Here is a 24,738-nt window from a genome sequence, read left to right on the forward strand (position 1 = left end):
CCTGCAGTGCCCCAGGATCTGGGGAAGCAATGCAGCAGCAGAAGGGCTGTGACCGTAGGCCTGACGGAGGGGCCATGGTGTCAATTAAGATACTGTTCGTGGAGCAGGCCAAGGATTTGCTCCCCCTGACTATTATTCAAACTGTGATGACTGTGTGACCCTTGTGACTCCCGGGACCAACTGTTCACTTTGTAGCTTTATGGCTGTGCATGCCTGGGTGATCATTTGACAGGACTTGAGTGCCATGGTTGGGTGATAAGGGTGGCCCTACTGATCGGGGTGCATTGACGGGAAGAGCTGCCTGCCTCCGCAGTTCAATGGGGTGATGACTGACTCTCTTAAACCTAGCTGCTCTCCTGGGGGAGCCCCCTGGGGCCTGGAGACCTGCTGGATGATGTTAGTTCTCCCCCTAGAGGCTGAAGAGGTGCTGCAGGCAGATCGAACTGGCTTGGAGACGCACCTCAGCCTGCGGGGCTCCCTTACTGATGTGGAGGCTGACTGAGCGCAGAGAAGTTTGAAGTAGAGGCTGGCTGACACAGGGGATGAGTGCTGCTTGAGTGTGGGGCCTGAGGTCATAGTGAGAAGTAAATAGCCTAACCCTCCAGGCCAAAAGAATGGACAAATATGCAGTGGTCATGTTGACACCTGGGACGATGGCAGAGGGAGTCACTGACGGACAGCAATCTGAGTCTCGTTTGACTGATGCTAGAATCTGTTACGGTAGATGTCACCCTCCTTGGAGCGGACTTTAAAAAGATCACAGAAAAAGTAACAGCCTTTGAATCGAGCATTGCTTTGCTGCAGTCTAAGGCCATGAAACTGTAATATCAAGTGCAGTCTCTCACAAAACACAACACAGTCACTGCAGCTAAGCTTGAAGACCAGGAAGAGAGGGTGAGGAGAAATAAATTCATAGGTTTCCCTGAAGGGGCAGGAGGGCATAGTGTATATCTCTTCCTGGAGGACCTCATTGTAAATACCCTTCGCACAAAGCGCCTCTCAAACTGCTTCTCAATTGACAGGGCGCACAGGACTCAAATACCTCCGCCAAGGCCAGGTGCTCCCCCAAGGACAATCATTGCTAGGGTGCTCAAATACAGCGACCTGAATGCAATCCTGCAAGTGGCCCGATCACATGAAGACATAAAATATGACAATGCGACAATACGCTTCTTCCCAGATTTTACGCTGCAAGTGCAGAGGCAAAGACGTAACTTGGAGGAGGTCAGAAAAGTGCTTAGGGTGAAAGAACTCAAATACATGATGCCTTGAATGGTGGTGGAGGGCAATTCTTCTCAGGTGTGGTGAAGTGCAGCACTTTGCAACTCTCTATGTAGCAGTACTGATCTCTGAAATAGAGAGTACGTATCCACCCTTTGTTCATCAGCCGTGGTTGTTTGTCACTCCTTTCTTTTCTTAAAGGATCTCCCGGCAAGTTGCCTAATTGTGTCGCTCTGTGGCGGGCGCGGCATTTTACCGCGGCCTGCATGCGGGCCGCGGGGGAAGCCGCGGCTTGCGTGCAGACCGTGGGGGAAGCCGCGAGTCCGGCCAGGGATCGCGGCACTCGCCGCGCCCCCTTCTTTTGTCTCTACAGAAAGGGCAGACGCAGCAGGAGATAAGACCCCGAGTTGGGTCTAGATCCTGCCACACTTAGCGCATTTGTTGCTTTACATTAGGCATTAGGTAACCTTCTGCACTTACCAGTATTCACAGGCAAAAGCCGGTTACCTGCACATGGTGGTGTTTATATGCATGCCTTTTCCATTTCCCAGCATGCTGCCCACTTCCTCTCTTCCCAGCATGCATTGTTTCTTTTTGTTGGACGCATGTTCTTTATTCAATGTTATACTCTTTTCCCCAATCCAAGATGGTGGTGTTTCTACTTCCTGTTTCCTACTTCCTGTCTAGGGGTATATAAGGGGAATTCAGCTGCTTGTTCATTGCATAACAACACTCCTTTGGTGGTAGTCACGCTCCGACTGGTTTCTTCTTGTGAATCCAGTATTTCCTGACCTGTCTTGGTCTCCAGTCTTCCTGTACTCTTGGATCTTCAGTTCTGACGCCTTGGTGTCCTCCTTCTGTTTCAGGGAGTTCCTATTGGAGGTTTTTTACCCTATTGGGGTTTTTCCTCTGTGACTCCTTCTGGAGGGCACGGACTGTAGTGGCTTGCTATTGTCAAACAGCACCGTGGCTACCGGAAGGGGTCGCCACCACCTCGGCCAGAGCAGACCCTGCCGGAACCGGGGTCATTCCCCAACCCTCATCAACTTCGACAGTAAGCCCAGTGAAAACCGTGACAGATTGCAATGCCCACAAATCCAGTTGCAGTCCGGAACCATGGATAATCCAGTGGCTAATACGGAACCCACCAGCCAGACCCTGCTCATGACCATACAACAACAGGCTCAAGAACTCCAACAGCTACGTACTGAAAATACCGTATATCAACAAGCCTTTGCATCCATGACCACTGATGTCCCCTCAGTATCTGCCACTATACCTCGTTTCTCCGGGGAGCCTAACAAATTGAGAGAATTCCTGGATGCCTTGACGGTTTACTCTGCCTTTCGCCCCTCGCAATTTGTGCAAGACAAGACCAAGGTTGGGTATTTGATTAGCGCCTTATCGGGGCCAGCCTTGGCTTGGGCCACTCCGTTAGGGACAAGAAATGATCCCTGCCTATCTAATTATTCCACCTTTGTCACTACCTTTAAACAGATGTTTTAACGCCCTGGACTCAAGGCTTCAGCAGAAGAAGCTCTTTGCGATATCCAACAAGGGAATCAAGATGTATTACAATACATCACCCGTTTCAGACAATTAGCAGCAGAAACATCCTGGGTGGAACGTACCTTGGTGACACTGTTCCGCAGAGGTCTCAGAGAGGACATTAAGGACGAACTGGTACACTCTGCTAGAATAGAGAACCTTAAAGGATTGATGGATCAGACTCGGACGATAGAATATCGGTTGAATGAACGAAGAATGGAGAAAAGGAAGAGTCGTTTGCCATCACACTCAGTGACATCTCGCACCTTCTCTCATCGTACCGCTGAAATCCATCCTGAAACTAAGGGGGCTACCGAGGAAGAGCCAATGCAAATTCATACGGCTCGAGGACCTTTATCAGCTAGTGAAAGGGAACACAGACGAAGGAAGGGACTTTGTCTATATTGTGGTGCAGCTGGTCATCTAATTCGCACCTGTCCCATTCGTCCTACCAAGCCTTTGGGAAACGCCAAATCCCGTCCTCAGTGAGAAGGGTGAGGACGGGATATCGGGAAATACCTTCCATTTGTTCTTCCAGGGAGGAAGGAACTGCTCTTTTTCTTTTACCAGTTATCCTTCACTTGACTGATGGCCGAGAAGAAAGAACCCTGGCTTTATTGGACTGCGGAGCCAGTGGCATCTATTTAGATGACGCGTGGGCCAAAGAACGACAGATAGGACAAATACCGAAGGAAGTACCAGAACAAGTACACACGGTGGATGGGTCACTCTTGGCCTCAGGACCCGTACAATATACCACCCCTACTTTCTGCCTACAGCTTGGGAAACACCAAGAAAACCTTTAGTTTGATTTAATTTCATCACCACACCACGTCATGATCCTGGGAATTCCATGGCTCACACGACACAACCCTTACATCAACTGGGAAACAAGAACTATTTCTTTATCCTCTCACTTTTGCCAGCACCACTGCTATCTAGCAGGGGATTATTGGTCCCCAAAAGGTCTTCTAACCGCACCCCCTAAGGTGGGATGCTCTATTAACGTCCTACAGGGAGTTCCCAGGCAATATCAGGAATATGCCGACGTATTCCAGAAGCCAGAAAAACCTGATCTGCCACCCCATAGAGAATACGATTGCGCCATTCCTTTAGAACCAAATACAGTGGTTCCTTTCGGGCGAATGTACGCTCTCACAGAACCGGAGAAGCAGATTCTTAAGGAATACCTTGATGAGAACCTACAGAGGGGGTTGATTGCTCCCTCCTCTTCACCTGCAGGGGCTCCTCTCTTCTTTGTTCCTAAGAAGACTAAAGATTTGCGTCCCTGTATCGATTTTAGAGGATTAAACAAGATCACTATTAAGGATCGGTACCCGTTACCCCTCATTAGGGACATCCTAGAAGCAGTCAGAGGGGCAAAAAGATTCACCAAGCTGGATCTCAGAGGAGCCTACCATCTTTTAAGAATTAAAGAAGGTGATGAGTGGAAGACCGTTTTTAGAACACCTTTTGGTCACTACGAATATCGAGTAATGCCATTCGGACTCACCAATGCCCCTTCCATTTTTCAAAGGTTCATGGATTCTATCTTTTCCGATCTTTTGCAACAAACAGTAGTGGTTTATCTCGATGATATTTACATTTTTTCTGTTCACCCAGAGGAACACTAAGCATGTTCGCCAAGTTCTAGAGCGACTCCGACAACAGCATTTATTCTGCAAACCGGAAAAGTGCGAGTTTGACCAGACGGAAGTAAAATACTTGGGGTATTGCATTAACCAAACCGGAGTCGCCATGGATTCAGACAAGGTACAAGCTATATTGAATTGGCCATCTCCTTCTTCCATCAAGGAGACTCAGTGTTTTTGGGGATTAGCCAACTTCTATAGACAATTTATAGCAGACTTTGCACAGAGAACCAGCTATATTACTCACACCCTTAAAAAAGACCATCTAAAAAAGGGCTTTTGTTGGAGACAAGACGCAGAGTTAGCCTTTCAAGACTTAAAGAAAGCCTTTATTCAAGCCCCCATTCTACGACACCCAGAAACCAGCAAACAATTCATTGTGGTCGCAGACGCATCCGAAAGAGCCATTTGGGCTGCCTTACTGCAAAGACAAGACGATGATGATTTAGAGCACCCAGTATTCTACCTTTCCCATATCTTATCCGACTCAGAACGGAACTATTCTGTACTAGAATGTGAATTACTCGCCTTAAAGACCGCATGCACAGAATGGAGACACTTTCTGATAGGCTCGAAAGAATCCTTTGAAGCCCGGACAGACCACAGAAATCTACAGTGCTTAAGAAACTTTCAGTGTCAGAATAGCCGGCAGGCTCGATGGGCTTTCTTTTTCAGCCAATATGACTTTTATATCACATACGTCCCTGGTTCGCAGAACATCCTGGTGGATGCCTTGTCCCGACGTTACCCTGAGTGCAGTGATTCTCCTGTTCAGAACCTATTTGACAATAATAAAATCATTGGTTTAGTAAAGACTTTTTTAGACCAAGTCAGGTCCGAATATGCCCGTCTAGAAGACACAGAGTGGAATAAGTTGCGGCTGCAACTTCATATAGATCAAGGGTATTACTATCATGATAAGGCCCTGTTCTTACCCACTAAACTAGTACAGACTGAAGCCTTACTTATGTGCCATGATTCCCCCATCGCAGGTCATCGAGGAATGAAAGCTACTCAAGAACTTCTGCTTCACTCCTTCTGGTGGCCAACTCTCAAGACAGATACGGAAGAATATGTATCATCCTGTCCTATATGAGCTCAAGCCAAGACGCCCCGTACTAAACCAGTAGGTTTACTTCGCCCACTACCAGTTCCCCCAGGACCATGGCACACCATCTCCGCAGATTTCATGTGCTCATTACCCTCTTCAATGGGAAATCACGTAATAATGGTAACTGTGGACTCCTTCACTAAGATGGCTCACTTCACGGCCTTAAGAAAGTTGCCAACGGCAAAAGACTTGGGTCAAATCTTTACACAAGAAATCTTTCGACTTCATGGATTACCTCAGGTCATTATATCGGATAGGGGTCCTCAATATATCTCCCGATTCTGGAAACAATTCTGTAAGACTTTGGGAATCGAAGTGGCCTTATCATCAGGGTTCCATCTTCAAACTAACGGACAGACGGAACGACTCAATCAAGGCCTCGAACAATATTTACGTAGCTTCTGCAATGCTACACAGAGTAATTGGGCTACCTATTTACCGCTTGCAGAATTCTCCTACAACAACTCCATACACAGCGCCTCAAAGGTCTCCCCTTTCTATGGCTCCTCCGGTTTCCATCCTAAGGCCTTTCCGACTCCCCTGAAAGATACTTCCAATCTTCCTGCCATCTCCTCCTATGTCCGACAACTACGGGGAGTCCAACGTGTTATCCATTCAAACCTTGTGGCCACTAAGTCTCGCATGAAGAGGATAGCTGATAAGAGACGTTGTGAGGCTCCTCACTATCAGGTCCATGATAAAGTTTGGCTCTCCTGCAGATTCCTACCTCTCCGACTCACTCAGAACAAATTCAAACCCCGTTTTTATGATCCCTTCCTGATTCTCAAAAAGATTAACCCAGTGTCTGTGCGTCTTCGCCTGCCCCGGACGTGGAAGATACACCCTGTATTCCATGTCTCTCAACTTAAACCTTACCTTCCTGATCCTTTTCACAGACAATTCTCCTGTCCTCCCCCTCTGTTGGTTGATAATGTGCCAGAGTATGAGGTCCAGGAAATCTGTGACTCTCGGTTTTTCCATAGGCGCCTCCAATATCTTATTCATTGGAAAGGTTACCCTATGAGTGAGTGTTCCTGAGAGGATGCCCCTTCAGTTCATGCCCCTCTTTTGGTCCGTCGCTTTTTCTGACTCTTCCCTCACAAACCTGGGGCCTCGGGTGGGGGGGAGGGGGGGGGACCTACTGTTGCGCGGCTGCTGCCTCAGGCTCAGGCGGCTGCGACGCGTCATTTTACCACGGCCTGCATGCGGGCCGCGGGGGAAGCCGTGGCCTGCATGCGGACAGCGGGGGAAGCCGCAGCTTGCGTGCAGGCCGCGGGGGAAGCCGCGCCCCCTTTTGTCTCTACAGAAAGGGCAGACGCGGCAGGAGATGAGAACCCGAGTTGGGTCTAGATCCTGCCGCGCTTAGTGCATTTGTTGCTTTACATTAGGCATTAGGTAACCTTCTGCACTTACCAGTATTCACAGGCAAAAGCCGGTTACCTGCACATGGTGGTGTTTATATGCATGCCTTTTCCCTTTCCCAGCATGCTGCCCACTTCCTCTCTTCCCAGCATGCATTGTTTCTTTTTGTTGGAGGCATGTTCTTTATTCAATGTTATACTCTTTTCCCCAATCCAAGATGGTGGTGTTTCTACTTCCTGTTTCCTACTTCCTGTCTAGGGGTATATAAGGGGAATTCAGCTGCTTGTTCATTGCGTTGCAACACTCCTTTGGTGGTAGTCACGCACCGGCTGGTTTCTTCTTGTGAATCCAGTATTTCCTGACCTGTCTTCGTCTCCATTCTTCCTGTACTCTCGGATCTTCAGTTCTAACGCCTTGGTGTCCTCCTTCTGTTTCAGGGAGTTCCTGTTGGAGTTTTTTTTACCCTATTGGGGGTTTTCCTCTGGGACTCCTTCTGGAGGGCACGGACTGTAGTGGCTTGCTATTGTCAAACAGCACCGTGGCTACCGGAAGGGGTCACCCCTACCTCGGCCAGAGCAGAACCTGCCGGAACCGGGGTCGTTCCCCAACCCTCATCAACTTCAACTTGGTAAGCCCAGTGAAAACCATGACAAAGTGAGTCTGCTAACTCCACTAATGAGGGGGTGGACTTAAAGTCCCTAAGGTGTGTCTTCATCTTAGCTTGGCCCAACTCCATCGTAGCTCATGGATATCACCATCTTCTCTGTTTATGCAGACTCATACGTCATTTGTATATGTTAATACGGTTACTGACAGACCTTATCTTTCTAAGAAACATTATTTCGTCCAGCTCTTTGATCAGCGACATGGATACAGACTCTAAAGGGACATTTGTCTGGGTCAAATATTGATTCCTCCTTAAGTCAATGAGAGATAGCAACCAATTTAGATAGTTCATCAAAGGAGTGTAATCTGAATGGACGTCTTTCTCCTCATATGTCCATGAAGCCAAAGTCAGAAGAGTATACTTTGATGACCATAATCTAGAATGAACATCCCAATCTCTGATAAGATTTAGGACATAAGGAGTGTCATTCGACCACTTGGAGAAAGGTACTTCGCCCAGACTATCACCCAAGATTCTGACAGAGACTAACTCGCCTACTGCCAGCACACTTCACAGATGACATATCTCACCTGAAGCTTGCAGCAGATACAACCCAGTCCCAGAGGAAGACTGATTGACTGCTACCCCAATGGGTGTTTTCCCTTTGCAGGGAACACGGTCTTCATATCCCATCAATAAAGACAGCCTTTACTGTCAACAAAGTATGCAGGGTGTCCCTTCTCCCCCAAGACACTCTAGATTGCAAGCTTTTTTTGCCTTTCATGTTCTCTGGGTATAGCACATAGAAATAGGCAACAGGGTGTTAGGTTCTAGATAATTTTGTTAATGAGGTTTTAGCAATGCTGGAAATGTTCACTTAATTCTCATTAATAGTATCAGGTCTACTGGCTGTTTATAATATTCGGTGTAGTTGTTTCGGATGTGCTAAGAAACAGCTGCTTTCTGTAGTAATAAATACTTTTAACATGAAGGTATTTCATTCTTCCTAGTATGGGGTGTGTGGTACAGTGAATAATGTATTAAGGTTGCTGCTGTTTCCAAGGTGTCCCTCATCCCTTCATGGGATTGTTAGTAACCCAAAAGCAAAACTTCTATGTCAGTTACACATTGAATAGTGTCTTGTGGAGCTACAATGACTTGTCCTTCAAACTCAGTGCTGGTGTATTGAACTAAGTTCATTGGTATCTGCTGTGGGTAGGAGGAGACCCCTTGTAGAGGTACGCCAAAGTCATAACTTGCGCAGTAGTTGACACCCAACATGGGACACATTTTATGGATATGCCTTGAGCAGTTTTCACTGATCATACATATATGAACCCTTATTACACCATAATGGAGACGTCCATAGTAATCACGGTTATCTCCTATTGGGAGTAAGGGAGCACCTATTTCCACAGGTTTGTCAAGCTTGACTCACAAAAGGTTATTCTCCTTCCTGTGGGTTTTCTAATTCTTTGATTCAAATCACAAATTGAATCCATTCATCAAGGCAACACCTGTTGTTATAGGGGCCAATTGCAGGGAAGCAGTTGCTCAACTCAAGATGTCAAGATGCAAGGTGCCCCTGATTTTTTTTTGGGGGTGGGGGTGGGGGGGTGAGAGATTGGCAACTACTTCTATAATATCTGTATATCCAGCATATGCATTCGAGACTTTTTACTCCTGGGTAAATTTCAAGCGCATTTATGCTGCCCCAGGGCAGTTTCAGGAATAAGTGGTGACAGATCCACCTACACAATGTAGGGCTTACCAAGAATCTTTCTAGCATACCATGAACACAAAAACTGGTTTGGTGGTCCTTTGCCACACATGCACCTGCATGTTAGTCTGGGGCCTCTCAGCAATGAGGGAGCTACGTGGCAGTATAAGCTGCCTACATTAATGTTCCTCGCCCTGAAAATCTGTACATATAGAGGTAATGGGGGCTTTATATTTCACAGTCACCCTCTATAGGAGACTGCAACCTCCCTGAGCCTTGGGTCTGGGCACGCTTGCGCTGTTTTACCGTGCCCAGCGATGTTGCGTCATTGCAGCCTCCATCAGCGATGCCGAGCGCCGTTTCTCCAGCCGCATGTGTTGATTTCACAGCTGCGCTGCAAGCGTTGCATCGATTCCTGCCACGGAGCCTTCGTTTCTTTAGCTGCTCTCAGAGGTTGTATCGGAAATTTCCCCACACAGCAATCTGTGCGTGGATTTCCAACCTTGGTTCACCAGCTTCACCTGTCAAGGCCCCAGGAACTGGATAGGGCACCACCTGGCAGGGCAGGAGTCTCAGCAGAGGCTCCAAGTGCTGGCAGAGAGAAGTCTTTGCTGTCCCTGAGACTTCAACAACAGGAGGCAAGCTCAGTTTCAAGCCCTTGGAGAGTTCTCCACTAGCAGGAAGGCACACAAAGTCCAGTCTTTGTCCTCTTGCACAGGCAGAAGAAGCAACTGCAGGATTGCTCCACAAAGCAGTCACAGGCAGGGCAGTTCTTCTTCCTCAGCTCTTCTCCAGGCAGAGGTTCCTCTTGGTTTCCAGAAGTGATCTAAAGTCTGTGGTTTTGGGTGCCCTTCTTATACCCATTTTGCCCTTTGAAGTAGGCTTACTTGAAAGAAAATTCTCTCTCGTTGTGAAATCCTGCCTTGCCCAGGCCAGGCCCCAGACACACATCAGTGGGTTGGAGGCTGCATTGTGTGAGGGAAGGCACAGCCCTTTCAGGTGTGAGTGACCACTCCTCCCCTCCCTCCTAGCACAGATGGCTCATCAGGATATGCAGGCTACAACCCAGCTCCCTTTGTGTCACTGTCTAGAGAGCAGGGCAACCAGCCCAACTGTCAAACTGACCCAGACAGGGAATCCACAAACAGGCAGAGTCACAGAAAACACACAATCTTAAAATCAACTTTACTCAAAGATGTATTTTTAAATTGTGAGCTCAGAGACCCCAAACTCCACATGACTATCCGCTCCAAAAGGAAATATACACTTTAACATGGGAGCTGCCTTTAAATATGATTAACCTATGAGAGGGATAGGCCTTGCAACAGTGAAAACCAAATTTGGCAGTATTTCACTGTCAGGACATATAAAACACATTAGTATATGTCTTACCTTAAACATACACTGCACCCTGCCCATGGGGCTACCTAGGGCCTACCTTAGGGGTGTCTTACATGAAGTAAAAGGGGAGGTACACTTTCCAAGTCGAATTGGCAGTTTAAAACTGCACACACAGACAATTAAGTTGCAGGTCTGAGACATGATTACAGGGCTTCTAAAGTGGGTGACACAACCAGTGCTGCAGGCCCACTAGTAGCATTTGATTTACAGGCCCTGGGCACCTCTAATGCATTGTGCTAGGGACTTATCAGCAAATCAAAAATGCCAATCATGGATGAACCAATTACAAACACATTTTGTATAGGAGCACTTGCACTTTATCACTGGATAGCAGTGGTAAAGTGCCCAGGGTAACAAAAACAGAGTCCAGCACACATCAACAACCTGGAAAACAGAGGCAAAATGTTAAGGGAGACCACGCCAAGGATGAAAAGTCTAACAGACATCAAAGTATATGCTTCTGGCATGGGCTTTATGGACGTATGGTCAGAAAGGTGTCAATTCAGACTACACTCCTTTGATTAAATATCTGTATATGTTTAAGGAGGAAAGACCCAGACAAATGTCGCCTTAGAGTTTGTAACTATGTCACTGATCAAGGAACTGGACAAAATATAGACATAACAATGATTCTGCATAGAGGGGCATAGCTAAGAGAGACAGACTTTAGGGACTTCACATCAGGATTAACCTTGACCCTTCATTTTCTTCCTAGGTCTGCGACTGCATCAGAGACTGGGATGGGCGTTGTTTTTCTTCCTCTTTTTTTTACTATCTACTCTATTAAGTTTTGGTGTCACCAAATATAAGTCCTTCCCTCTTTTAATTCCCTTTTGGCTTGCGTTTTCCTTCCTAGGTGGGACGTGCCTTCTTGAGGCTACATTGGGAGGTCTCCATTGCTTTTTCTTGTTTATAAACGTTACCTTATTGCTTAATTGGAACACTTAACATTAAAGTAAATTATGATTCTAAAAATAAAAATTTAAATAAAAGGTTCATGAACTTAATATAACTATATCTCTTAAACCAGAGCGACCACAAGCAACAATCTACAATTAAACAGCTGCTCTTTGTGCTCCTGCATCCCCCCTCCTCCCCACCACCCAGCATCTCCACTATTTGGGCGAATGCTATCACTGCCATCAACTCATGCCTGGATAGAATTTTTGAGTTCTACCAGACACTTTCGGTGAGCCAGATAACTAATTCAGATCTTCCTGTTCACTTTGAAGGAATCTCTTCAAATCCTGGAATCAAAGAAGTGGTTACAGTGAGTTATTCAGTTCATTCAGTTAAAGACCACTTTGTGATTATTCACGATGGGAGTCTTCTATACCAACAACTACTATCTAAATTCTTATAGGGCTGGAATCCTGAAATATCCCCTTGTTAGGAGTACCGCTCAGATTAGTCTAATCTTTATACTAAATAAATTTTTCCAGGAACTTCCATTCCACAAAATCCGTTCCTACAGAGTTCACAAACAGTGCTTCCTGTCGCACCATGAAAATAAGGGAAAAAAGAGGACTTACCTCCTCCCTTGTGCCGTTGTCGCTGCTGCCACCTCCAGACACCTACCGCCTCCTTACTTCTGTGGAACAAGGGGACACCAAGCAACCACGCTGAATCGGATGCCCTAAAGCATAAAGGTTTTGCACCAAGGGGTGCAGGTCATGACCAAAGGAATAACTACTCCCTGTTCTGTGCTTACCCCCCACCATTGCTCCCCGGGGAGTAGCACCTTAACAGCGTAGTCTCGCTCTACCCAACCCGGCCTTCCAATCTCCTTTTACGCCACCGGACAAGTCTGGCCACTGGCTCTTAAACGGGATGGCACCACTCCTTCAGTTTCCTTTATCCAGGGCTTTTCTCTTTTCTTCTTTCTCCGATCACTGTAAGATGTGACCAAAAATCTTGGAGATTCTAAGTAGTAGCATGGCAGCATCAAACATAAAGGGAAGAGGCCTCATAGTCACAGGTTCAAATCCTGGTGGGACCACCTAGCCTGTCACTGTTCGCAGTTTGATACAATGACTACCAATGAGCTGGGTAACAATAAATATCTGTCAATGCCAAGAAGCCCAAGGGGTAAGATGAGGTTTCCAAATTTACATGTTAAGTTTTCCCTCTTCGTGTTTTGACACATACATTAAGAATAGTAAAACATTTGGATTCCAGCTACAAAGTTATTTGAGAGTTGAGGAATTGTGGTTTCCTAGGTCGGTAAGCATCACCCAACTTTTTTCCAGGGACTTTCAGACATCACTGAGTGTAAACTTCTGTTGTTAGCCCTGCGCTCGTTGCATCAATAGCTGTATTTCCATTATTTCGGTACAACTCAGTTTACAGGAAAACATGCAATACTGTCTTTTAGCGTACTACAGCAGAATTATGCTATACCGGAAGACGTTCTTAAATTATTTTTCATTGGTTTCATTGCTGATGAAAAATATCATTGCCAATAAAAAAATATCATTGCATGACAGACTGTGCAGTGACATGGTACCAGACTAACTGTGCGTTGGCAGGTGAGTTGCAGAATGATAATTTGCTGTGAAGATACCGACCTAGGACAAGAAACGTTTTTTTTTTTCACTTGCCTAATATGCATAACCTGTATTACTTTATGTTGTAAGTGCTCATATGGCAAAATAGTTTAGCTTTCACCACCTCTGCCCAACTATAACGTCACTTTAACCTGTTATTTTATTTTTCACTGAATATGCCACCTTCAAAACATTGTGTTTTTTCTGTCTAATGTTGCACTTGAGCAATCCTTTTATGGCTTACTGAACCTTTAGGGGTGGAGTGGTGAGTATAGCAAATTCGTCACACATGAATATACAACTATTCAAAATTCAAAACCATTGTTACGTGTTCAGTAACCATCCTTCGCACCATAAATCTGTAATATACCCACAAACTGTGCCCAAACTTGCAAGTAGAATCATTTCTTAGGAGGTGTTTTTCAGAATACTCCTGTCCTTAACACATTCTCCTACACTGCATGGTATCATTGATCTTTTCTTGTGCTTTTAGCATTACATTTGTTTCTTATGAATATATGTTTTGATACCTTGCACCAATTTTGTAGAGGTGCTTCACTAAGAAAGCTACATTAGATCCTTAAGCATGCACTAAGCATGCCCTTGGCATGGCCTGTTACCCATTGCTTGCATGTTTGTATCAGTTGTTTCCTTTATATAATCCACCTTGCCAACAAATTCTTGGCAATGGTGAGATAACCTGTCTTCCAGCTGAGATTAACACATCAGTCATTCTTATGGTCTCGCTTGCAAGACTCATGAACTGCTGTGACCAATTTATATATTAGACATTTAGGACTGGGGGCCAGATTCATAGACTTGGTGTCTACATACAGCAGTATCCCAGATTCATAGGCAATAATCTCTGATGTGCTTGATGATTATGCAGTACAACCAATATCTTCATTAGCTGAGTATTAAGTGTCTGATTTGCATTGGAGGATAAAAGGGAAACCTCTTCATAACCTGGGAGCAAACATACAGTACCTATTCATTCAACAAAGCATTTCTTCTTGATTCATACTGTGAGGAGTAGCATGCTTAGTTGTAAAATATTGCATATGTGGTTGTAGCTAACAAATCTACATATAACCTTTACTGTTGCATGGTCAAGTTTCCAGTTCTCTCTAGGAGTCCCGTACCTCATTTTCTACAGCAAATGCCTGCTCTAATGTCAGCGCAGTTCTTTTAGCAATACCTTAAAGTCTATTTTGAGAGTTCTTGAATAACTTTGGGGGTCTTACCTATTGATTACACTGTGTAAAGAGTGAAGCAGTATTACCTGCCTGGATCTGCACCACAGTCATCTGAAAAGATGTCTAGACCCTTTGCCATGCACATAAATGTATTACAGCAAAGGACAGCTTTCCATTTTAAGCGAATTCTAATGCTTTCATAAAAGTGACTTGCATTTGAGATTAATTACATGAATATCTCAAACACAAACTGAAAGATTTACCAACCTGTGACATTCCTGTTATCTCTATGTTCAATGCTGTCTTCAGGGTCTCTATTGAGCCATCCCACATTATCAGATGTGATTTTGTTTTAGGTTAATAATGCCAAAAGTCATGGACATGTTTAGGTGTACCAGCCTCTAAATTCACTGTGGAAGCCTATTCACACGTTACTGCCCTGGAGATCTGTTTTTTTTTTATATAGATGCCCATGCCTCTATGATATCTGCATTTTACTCTTCATGTCTGGTTTGTAGATGACACCCTATGGGGTTGGGAGGATCTCAAACAGTTACTCACTAATAGGATGGTGCTCTTTGCCATGGGAATGACTCATCAGTTTTCAAGTTCGGTTGCTCAAAAGGCCCTTTCCCGTCTTTGAGGACTTTTAAGATTACTTCTCTGTCCGTTTATTGATTAACAGTAGCTCACCCCTGTAACCATAACTAAACTTCAAAGAAGTTCCATTCATAGCACTCCTACTGTAAGAAACAAAATGTTTTGAAAAATGCTACCAATTGTCATACGGTTTGATGCTGGACACAAAACAGCAGTACAGTATCTGCCATTAATTCAACTTATTTTGTCTGGAACTATAAGCGTATCTCATAGCCAGCAGGATAGCTTGAAGGAGTTAAACAATCACTGGGATATGCACTAATCTTAAGGTCACAAGTGTGAATCCTGGCAAGGACAACTAAGCCATCCACAATCCAGAGCTAAGCAAATGGAGGAACGCTTAACTGGGTAAAAGTAATAGACATTATTTACAACAAAGTAAGTACCTCTACATAAAAATTAATTATGATTATACTCCAGTATGATCTTACAAGTTGATGGAGAAACACAAATTAAAGATGGTGCCAATGCATGGGCACTTTCAGAACATAAATAATAGTCAGAGTGGTTTAGAGAAGCCCTCTGAGTAAACCAGAAGATGGTAGCATGTGCCGAGGACATGAATCTAAATGACACCTCCTGCAAATCATGCATTCACTTCATCTGTAGTCTAACTCCAAAACATAATTTAGGGCTCCCCAATAAAGGTTACCTCCAGCTGATATAATGGCATCTGCCCATCGAACCGTTTCTTCATCATATTCTCTTCGTTTTACGAGTTGCACGTCAATGCCCTCATGCCTAATGAAGGAAAAAGAAAAGAGTACAGAAGTAGATTTTATTTTTATGGACACTTTTTTGACACAAAATGTTTTTACTTCCAAAAATCAGGTTGGTCTTTAACATAAATTAATTCTGTTACCATTAAATAGTGATGACTTTTTATGCAAAATCGTGTTAGTTTCACACTAGAAGGTGAATGCAAAAATTCAACTATCTCGATTGACTTTTGACTGAATTACATTTTCTTAACAGTCCACAAACAATAAAAAACAAATTGGGTAGAATGGAGAATTCCACTGGAGTTTAATACAGAAACAAACTTAAAAGCTTGTTACAAAACGAAATATGACAGCCCTAATTCACAATTACCCTTTGCTGTACAAAATGTAGCATGTCTAATATATCAAAATAAGGAATTTGAATACTACCATTGTTCTCCCATCTTTAAATGGTCAGGATGCAACTAATTATCATGGTTCTACACAACTGATTGGTTACCACGGTCCAAATTTATTTTAAAAAGATCTGACCGTGATTGCACAGAGCATTTTGTTCTAGGACAAATTCAGCCTTTTAAACACATGGTTAATATGAACATCACTTATTTATAAAGCGAGCCTACTATAACATTATCAGATTCTCAGCACAAGAGTTGTGTCAACATTACAAGAACAGTGTAAACCAAATTTCACTTGCACAGGTTCTCTGCTATTAGGTTTGGAGGTAGACACATAACCAAGAAAGCGAATATTGCAACAGCTTCCAACCTCAAAGAACCCCAGGTATGGCCTGTTCTGAAATGAAGAACGATTGAGAGTCTATTGGTGCCAGGGCTCAGGAAACATATTAGAGAATAGTTTAAGTAACCTGTAGATAGCCATGTGCCATGAATAGCCTTGAGAAACTATATCAACAGCTTTGGTGCCAATTTTTCAACCAACAAGTAAGTAGTCAGTCAGTAGCTCAAAAAGAAGGTGAAGTATGACCTCCTTGTACAAGCTGGTATGACACAGGATGACAGACATTTTCTGAAGGTGCTAATGCCACTATATAAAGTACGACATAAGGGTAGCTAGAATCAATGCACAGTAATAGAATTCACTTGGGTGACTCAAAGAGAACATTGTTCTAATGTAGGTGACTCGAGCGAGCCGGAATCTGCCTTGTACGCACGATTCTTGCCTAGAGAGAGAAATGGGGCAGGTAGAGTGAGCTGTGAACATAATTGTATGGTATTACAAAGTGGCTGTTGCCAATAAGTAGTTATGATTCAGCTTCACTTTCCATTGAAAAGGCATTTTTACCCTCCATCATTTACCACTTCTATGCTTCTTATCTAGTGATGTAATGAGCTCTTTAATTGTTGCTGGAATGCTGATTGAACCCATCCACATTCTAAGTGGAAACTGATGTTGGTCGTTGACATGGATGGTTTGTAATAAAGTGGTCCACTTATTCTCCTTACAAGTGTGAGACTACTTGTTTACATTGGTGACAGTAGTGTGCAGCGACCCAAGACGCCACAGAGGGGATATGCAGCCAGGATCAGACTGGATGTTTATCGTTTGAAATACATCATGTCTAATAAGAAGGAAAGGACATATGAGACAAAGCAACTAGATAAGAAGGTTGTTGATCACTACTGTTAATCAACACTTCAGGAACACAGCAAGAAGAATTTAAAGTTTTGGTAATTTAGAGAACACTGAACGTCCGAGTCATAGAGCCAGCCGAATCCTCTTATTGGCCAGCAGATAAAGAACGACATCTGGTGCAGGCAAAGCTTTACTTGCACAGCGCAGATGCATGAGGAAGCAGTTACAAGGGCAACCAAGCACCCACTGAAAAAAAGGAAGTATCTAAGCTAAGATTAAGAGGACGGAGAAGAGTGTTGAACGCTGTGGTTCATGTGAATGCGTTTTATTCTTCACATGTTTAATGCTTTTTGGGTATACCAAGTCTTGCTCTGGTCCACAAAAAAAACATACTTGTAAAAACTTGGTATATAAGATTTTTTCTGTTCAAACGCTGATGTGAAAGTGATTGGCACACCTTGAAGACTTTATTAATGACTGTGCCTGCTCTGCTTGAGGTTGAACGGTGATGGTCACACTATCAATACCTCTAATTTTATGTTAACAGAAGTAAATACGTTACGTACCTGAAACTGTAGTTCTCCAGTATAGGAATCTTTCATAGATTCCCATGCTTGAATCATTCCCCGTCGTCGAGACGGGAGTCCCCGGTACATTAAAAAAAAGAAGTGTCAACATAAACAGAGGCCTTATGCCTTGTATTTTCATACCATATCATAGTCATTATACAAAAAAGGACTAAACGGAACTGTCAACCAGTCAGGAGACACCACCCTGTAGAACCTTCTTGAGAGAAGCTCCAGTCCCTCAGATTTTCAAGCATTAGTGCTTAGAGTTAGAACTGCACTGAGAGAGAGAGACAAGGGTGGGCTTCTCAGGGGAGGAAGGAGGGTCTCATGTGAATCTATGAAATATTCCAATAAATACTGGAGTACTACAGTTACAGGTAAGTAACTGATTTCCTTACTCCAATATTGTAAGTTTAATAGATTCACATGCTTGAATCAGAGTAGATACCAGTATTGAGCACATTTGTTCATACACAACATTTATTATGAAGCAAAATAATACATATAAAAATATACATGCATATATACATAGATAACGACCCCTGCAAACAATGCAGTGGAATTGGACATGGCTCTTGTGGAATGAGTTTGAACTGTTGAATCCAAGTGTCTGCCAGTTTTTTTGATGACAGAAGAGAATAGCACTAGAGATCCATCTGGAAATATTTTTTTCAACAGGAGAAGACACTTTCTAGGTGCGCTGTATGCTACGAAAAGTTGGTTGGACTTACGTTAGTTAATCTAGATTAAAAAAAAACTTTCAACACCTTTCAATATCCAGAGAATGCAATGCTCGTTCAGCCGATGTCTGAGGATTTGGGAAAAAAGACTTCAGTATTACATGCTCATTGAGATGGAAGTTTGATGGAACCTTATGAATAAATTTAGAGTCTGTGCATAGAATAACCCTATAGTCCCTGAATCGAAGAAAAGGTTCCTGGGTGGTGAAAGCCTGAATTTCAATAACTCTTCTAACCAACGTGAGGGTGAGCAGTAGAGCTACTTTCCAGGAAAGGAACTTCATATCCACTTTATGAATGGGTTTGGAAGGATGTTTAATCTGTTGTGAAAGTACTGTGTTAAACTGCCAGTGCGGAGTAGGAGGCGGCTTCACCAGTGGAAATCTTCTGAACAATCCCTTAAGGAATTCTTTAATGAGCTTCACTGGCCACAGAGATGGTGTTTTTGGTGATCTGCTAAAGCAAGAAAAGGCTGCAAAAATGTACTTTAATAGAGGAAAGCGATAAGCTGGTGTACGGTAAGATAACATCTGTTCAGGTGAGGAAAAGATGGAATGAATTTTTGGTGTGACACCATATGCAAAACCTTTTCCATTTTAAACGATATGTTAATACTGTTAGTACTGTCTGACCTTGCTCTGGCTAATATCTCCCTACAGTCTGAAGGAATGTTCAGGTGTCGAAATTCATTGAGACAAGAGCCAGGCCGCTAACTGAAGAGACTTTGGGGTCTGGATGTTGAACGTATTCCTGGTTTATTGTTAATAACAATGGGACCGGTTTGAGTGGAATGTGCCGCTGTGTTGAAAGGATAAGAAGTTCCAAAAACTAGTGCGGGCACGGCCATGCTGGGGATAGGAGTATCATTTTGCAGGGCTCGGTCTTTATTTTACTGATGACTTTTGGAAGGAGAGAAATCAGAGTAAAGGAGTTGGCAAATATGCCGGACCATGCCATCGAAAATGCATTCTCCCACGATCCCGGATGGGGATGCCAACTTGCAAAGAATTGGCATTTGGCGTAGTGAGGGATCGCAAAGAGGCTGAGGTTTGGTTTGCCCCACTGATGGAAGATTTGATTCAGAATGTGCTGGTGCAGTTCCCACTTGTGACAAGCTGTTTGGAGCCTGCTCAAGGTGTCCCCTAAGTCATTTTGGTTCCAAAGTAGATGCTCTGTAGTCAGATGTATCTTGTGAGGAATGCACCATTACATCTGGTGCGACCTTGCTTGTTTATATAGTGCACCAACGTTGTGTTGTCTGTTCTTATCAGCACTGGGGACTGTTGAATCCTGGGAAGGAATGTTGGTAGAGCAAGATGCGCTGCCCTCAACTCGAGCTGGTTAATGTGAAGGCCCTGATGAGAAGGTGGCCACTTTCCACTAATCTGGAAATCTTGGAGGAAGGCTGCCCAGCCGTCCAAGGAAGCGTCTGTTGTGATCACCAGAGGGGAAGGTTGAGTCAAGAATGGTAGACCGATTGACAGGTTTACTGGTTGTATCCACCAGGAAAGTGAACAGACTATTGGTGGATTGACTTGGAGGATGTCGTCGAAGCTTCCCATAGTTTGCGCCCACTGAATGTCCACCGCTCTTGACGTGGACGCATATGTAGCCGGCAGTGTGGTATTGGATGAATGCAGGAAAACAACATGCCCAGAAGGGATTTGTAAAGGCAAACGGAAGGTAATCATCAGCTTTTTTAGTATCTCATTTGTGTGGTATGCTCAGTTTAATTTTATGCCCAGCATGGCTCCTAATAATGCTATCCACTGCGGCAGCTGGAGAGACGATTTTGTCAGACTGAGCTTGAGACCTAACTTGTTGAACAGGTGTATGCAAGCCATGGTGGACATCCTTGCAGACTGGTTGGAAGGAGCCTTGACTAACCAGTTGTTGAGGTTGGGGAAGACTAAATGTCATCGCTGCCTCAGGAAGGCCGCCACCAGAGAGAGGCATTTCGTAAAAATTAGAGGAGCGGCCTTGAGACCAAAGGATAATACCTTAAACTGGTAGTGGCTGCCGGCTACTGTGAACCTGGGAAATCTCCTGTGCTTTGGATGGATGGGAATATGAAAATATGTGTTGTGAAGGTCTAGGGATGACATACAATCTTCTTTGTTGAGGAGCTGCAATATATTTTGAAGTGTGAACATTTGGAAGGATTGTTTTTTGAGGTATTTGTTGAGGTTTTTTAAACCAAGATTGGTCTCCATGGCTTCAACTTCTTGTGAATTAGGAAAAAGATGAGTAGAAACCTTTCCTTGTCTGTGATTCATGGTCTTGACTTCCCATTTGAGAAGACGCATTTGTTTTTGTACAGAAGGTTGAGGTGGCATTGGAGGTGGTGCTTTTATAAATTTCAGCGTTTGTCTCTGAACCGAATTAGATCCGGGACCCACTGATCTGTTATTTGACTGCAGTGGTCCAGATGACGAGTTATTCTTCCTGCTACCTTGGGTGGAAAAGGGAGGGAAGTAACCAGCGACTGCAACAGGTCACTGTCAACAGTTGATGCCCTTGCCCTGTTGTCCAGATTTTCCTCTGGGAGGAGGTCTGACACAGGCTGCTGATGGATGTTGTTTTTACCTGCATTGGGTCCGAAATTGTTGCTTAAAAGAGAAATATGATGGATACTAGTATTGCTGGTATCCTCCTCTAAAAGATTGGCTGTCCTCTTCTCCAGACTCCAAAAAAGGACAACTTTCTGTATTGTAACGTCCCTAACGACTTGGCTGTATCTGTATCCGTTTTTATTGTTTGGAGAGCCTGTTTATCATAGGGTAGGTCCAATATTTTGGTCTGAACCTTGGGCCTGGCCGAGGAAGCTTTAAGCCGTCCCTGATGGAGTAAAACTGCTGCTCCAGTCAGCTGCCTGAATCCAGTAGTAGCAAAATCCATCGCACAATCGATGGCCTCCCCTTTAATGTCATCTGGAAACTTGTCTAGGTATGAGCATTATCGCACCATAGCTGCCGATCCTATCTACCACTCAGAGCCAGCACACTTGCAGCTCTGACTTAGTGCCGATATAGGCGGAAAATGCTTCCTTATGTTGTTGAGGAGTCTACTCTCCTTGTCCATGGGTGCGGATAGTGGTATGGAAGGATTCTTGGATCTTGTTTGAGCTGCCTGAGAAATGATGTAATTAAATTCGGGGTGGCCAGTCGGGTGGGCTGGTGAGTCTTCCAGGGCCTTATATATTTTTCTTTAAATCGAGCCGTGGCAACACTGCTGAATCGGAGGCTGGATTGCGCATCACCTTAAGGCCTTCTTCCTAAATATAAATCGATAATGGGCATGGCCCTGACAGTTTTTCAGAAAGGTTCCTTGAAATCGTAAAGCAAACAGTCATTTTGTTTTGTGGGGATCGGCAGATCGAATCAAATGGCTGCTCTTTCCAAGATTTTGTGGAAACCTCCTATAGCCTCCGGAGAAGAGTCAACTGATGTTGGTGATGGAGATGAGGGTGTTGGTAATACATAATCATCTCATTCATCATGACAGTCCTAGAGCTCACCTTCTTCTCTTTCTCCCTCAGATGATGTGGGCTCATCTACTTGCGGCACCTGCGGAAATTGTGGTAACTGTGGGGCAGACGGCAACTGCTGTGTAGGTACCGAAGTGGACAGTTAAAGCAGTATGGAAACAGCTAGAGAGGATCTGCGTTGAGCAGGAGCTGAGGGTGAAGGGAATCTTTTCTTATCGTCTGATAGCATCAGTTGTAGGTATGCAACTAATGTAGATAAGATGCATACCATGTCTTTGTGGTACTGCTGGGGTTGTTGAAAGCGTTCTTATGGTGCATAGAACTTTTGATCATAGCCTTCCCCCTCATCTGAATATTCTTGAAATTTAACATTCAGTTCTGAAGGGCTAAGTGCAGCACCAAAAAGACTATCCTCCTCAAATTCTTCATTAGAAGGTGGGAGGGCAGTACCAAAGACATTTTACTCTGCGAGATATGAGCCAGTGTGATTAATTTCTGGCTTTAGTGATCTCCCATAGGTTTGACCATCATAGTCGACAAGGTCGTCAACGATGCAAGGCTCAGAAAATAAGATTTTAATTTCTTCGCTGGTGATGGTACCATTGCTGACGGGTTTAGTACCATTGATGGGCTGCTCACTGTCAACGTCGTCGTCAGTGGTGTCGACGGCGATGTTAACGTCGCTGGGCGAGTCTTCAGAAACGAAGGTACTGCCGGTGAAGGGAGTGTCGACAAGGAAGTAATTCTCACCGTCAATGAATGGATGTATGGCCGGTCGACGAGGATGATGGCGCCACTGACACTAAGTGTTAGCTGTAGAAGTCATCGCTGTCACAAACCTCGTCGATGCAGTCGAAGATGATTTTCTCATCAACAGTGATGTCAACAAGCCATCTATCCGCGGAGTTGATGAAGGTTTTTTTTTTTTTAAATGTGCTTCATCTGAGGTGGAGGTGTTGGAGGCTCAGAGGTCGATTTTTGAGGTTTCTAGGGAGTCTAAAGCAGTCTTTTCGTCTTTACGTTTAGAAGGAAGGCCACTCCTGTGAAAGGACTTGGACTGGCTGTGGCATATACGGAAAGCCTGAGAAGACCTTTTGGACGCTTTCTTATGTGGTTCGTCAGACGAATGAGCTTTTGACTCATCTTTAGGTCTTTACAAGGCGTCTTGTGAGAGGATATAGATAATGTACCACTCTCATCATCAGAGAGAGTATTCTCTCTGTTTCTTAGCTTTTGGAGCCATAGAAAGAATCTTCCTTCATGGTGCTTCAAAGTCTTAGTCGAATACCTTGCAATCCTTGGTTTTATGGGCTGGATAGAGGCAGTATGTTCAATCCTGGTGAGGGTCATCTATGTGGAGCTTCTTTTTTCTTTAAGTGCCACAGGGTCTGAAGAGTCCTTTTTTAGGTGTGCCTCACATATTATTATGTCAACTTGAGACACCAGAAACACAGAATACCTATGTCCAGGGTAAATCTATGAGATGTTGTTGAGTTGGTGAACAATCACCAGAAAATCAACAGAAATACTTTTTGAAGAGTCCGGACAGGAAAAACTGAGCAGAACTCAGTGGAGACTCCCTAGCACGACGTGCAGTAGAAAATTAGAGGGACTGGAGCTTCCCTCAGGAAGAGTCTACAGGGTGACATCTCCTGATTGGTTGACTGCTAAGTTTAGTCCTTTTTTTATAATGACCATGATATGGTACTAAATTACAAGGCCTAAGGCCTCTATGTTTATGTCTATGTTGACATTACCTTTTTGTTAATGTACCAGGGACTCCCATCTTGACGACGAGGAATAATTCAAGCATGTTAATCTATGAAAGTTCCAACACTGGAGTAAATTCCAAAGTTTGCAGTCCAGTGACTGGCACACTTGTTACTACTGTGTTTACAACTTTTAATATTTTCAAGGGAATTCTGTCAAAATAGAAATAGACTGCATTTTCAGTTGAGATATCGATTTTGTACTTTTCATCACATAAAATTATTTGTGCATAATTCTGTGCATACACCCTGTCTATATCGTTATAGTACCGGATGGTCCTTTGTGGAGATTTTAGGCAGGGGGATTAAAATGTATTAACAGTCTTGATATAAAATACAAGGTGAGACCTCTGCCCGTCGTTATTTTAGTATTCTAGAGGAATGGAGTAAAATGAAGCAAACTGGAGAACGTTTGTGTGACTGGAAAATATACCCACTTTGAGTAAAAGGGAAACTAGGTGTTTGAATTAATTTTGTGTGTGCATAGAGAAACCTGATAATCACTACTTCATTACTTATCATTTTGATAGCAGAAACAATCTGATAAAGAGCCTGTAGAACAGTTTGCGATTTTGGTTGGTGTGCTGGCAAAAGAAAACATAAGAGACAAATTTCTTCTAAAGTGCAACACAGATACGATCAGGGAAGATGAGTCACCCCCTTCAGTAAGCTATTAAAAGTTCCAAAAGGCACAGCACACATGATGCAGTGTGTGGATGTAATAGAGAAAGCAAAATTGGAAATGGCATTAAATTGCTGGTCGGGTCTGAAGGCAATATTGTTGGCGCTGGAAACAATTCTGGCAAGCAGGGGGGGCCGAAAAGTAAAATA

At 44.0% G+C, this 24,738-nt stretch overlaps 1 protein-coding gene across 2 annotated transcripts in view; it reads right to left on the reverse strand.

The window, feature by feature from the left end:
- NADK2 (NAD kinase 2, mitochondrial) overlaps positions 1-24,738 on the reverse strand; it is a 547,365-nt gene that overhangs the window by 401,651 nt on the left and 120,976 nt on the right. For both annotated transcript variants that reach the window (XM_069221023.1, XM_069221015.1), the window contains exon 3: positions 15,677-15,765. In XM_069221023.1, coding sequence (XP_069077124.1) covers positions 15,677-15,765 — 89 coding nt within the window. The remainder of the gene's footprint in view (positions 1-15,676; positions 15,766-24,738) is intronic.

This window comes from Pleurodeles waltl, chromosome 1_1, assembly GCF_031143425.1.
Source record: "Pleurodeles waltl isolate 20211129_DDA chromosome 1_1, aPleWal1.hap1.20221129, whole genome shotgun sequence".
Taxonomy (NCBI): domain Eukaryota; kingdom Metazoa; phylum Chordata; class Amphibia; order Caudata; family Salamandridae; genus Pleurodeles; species Pleurodeles waltl.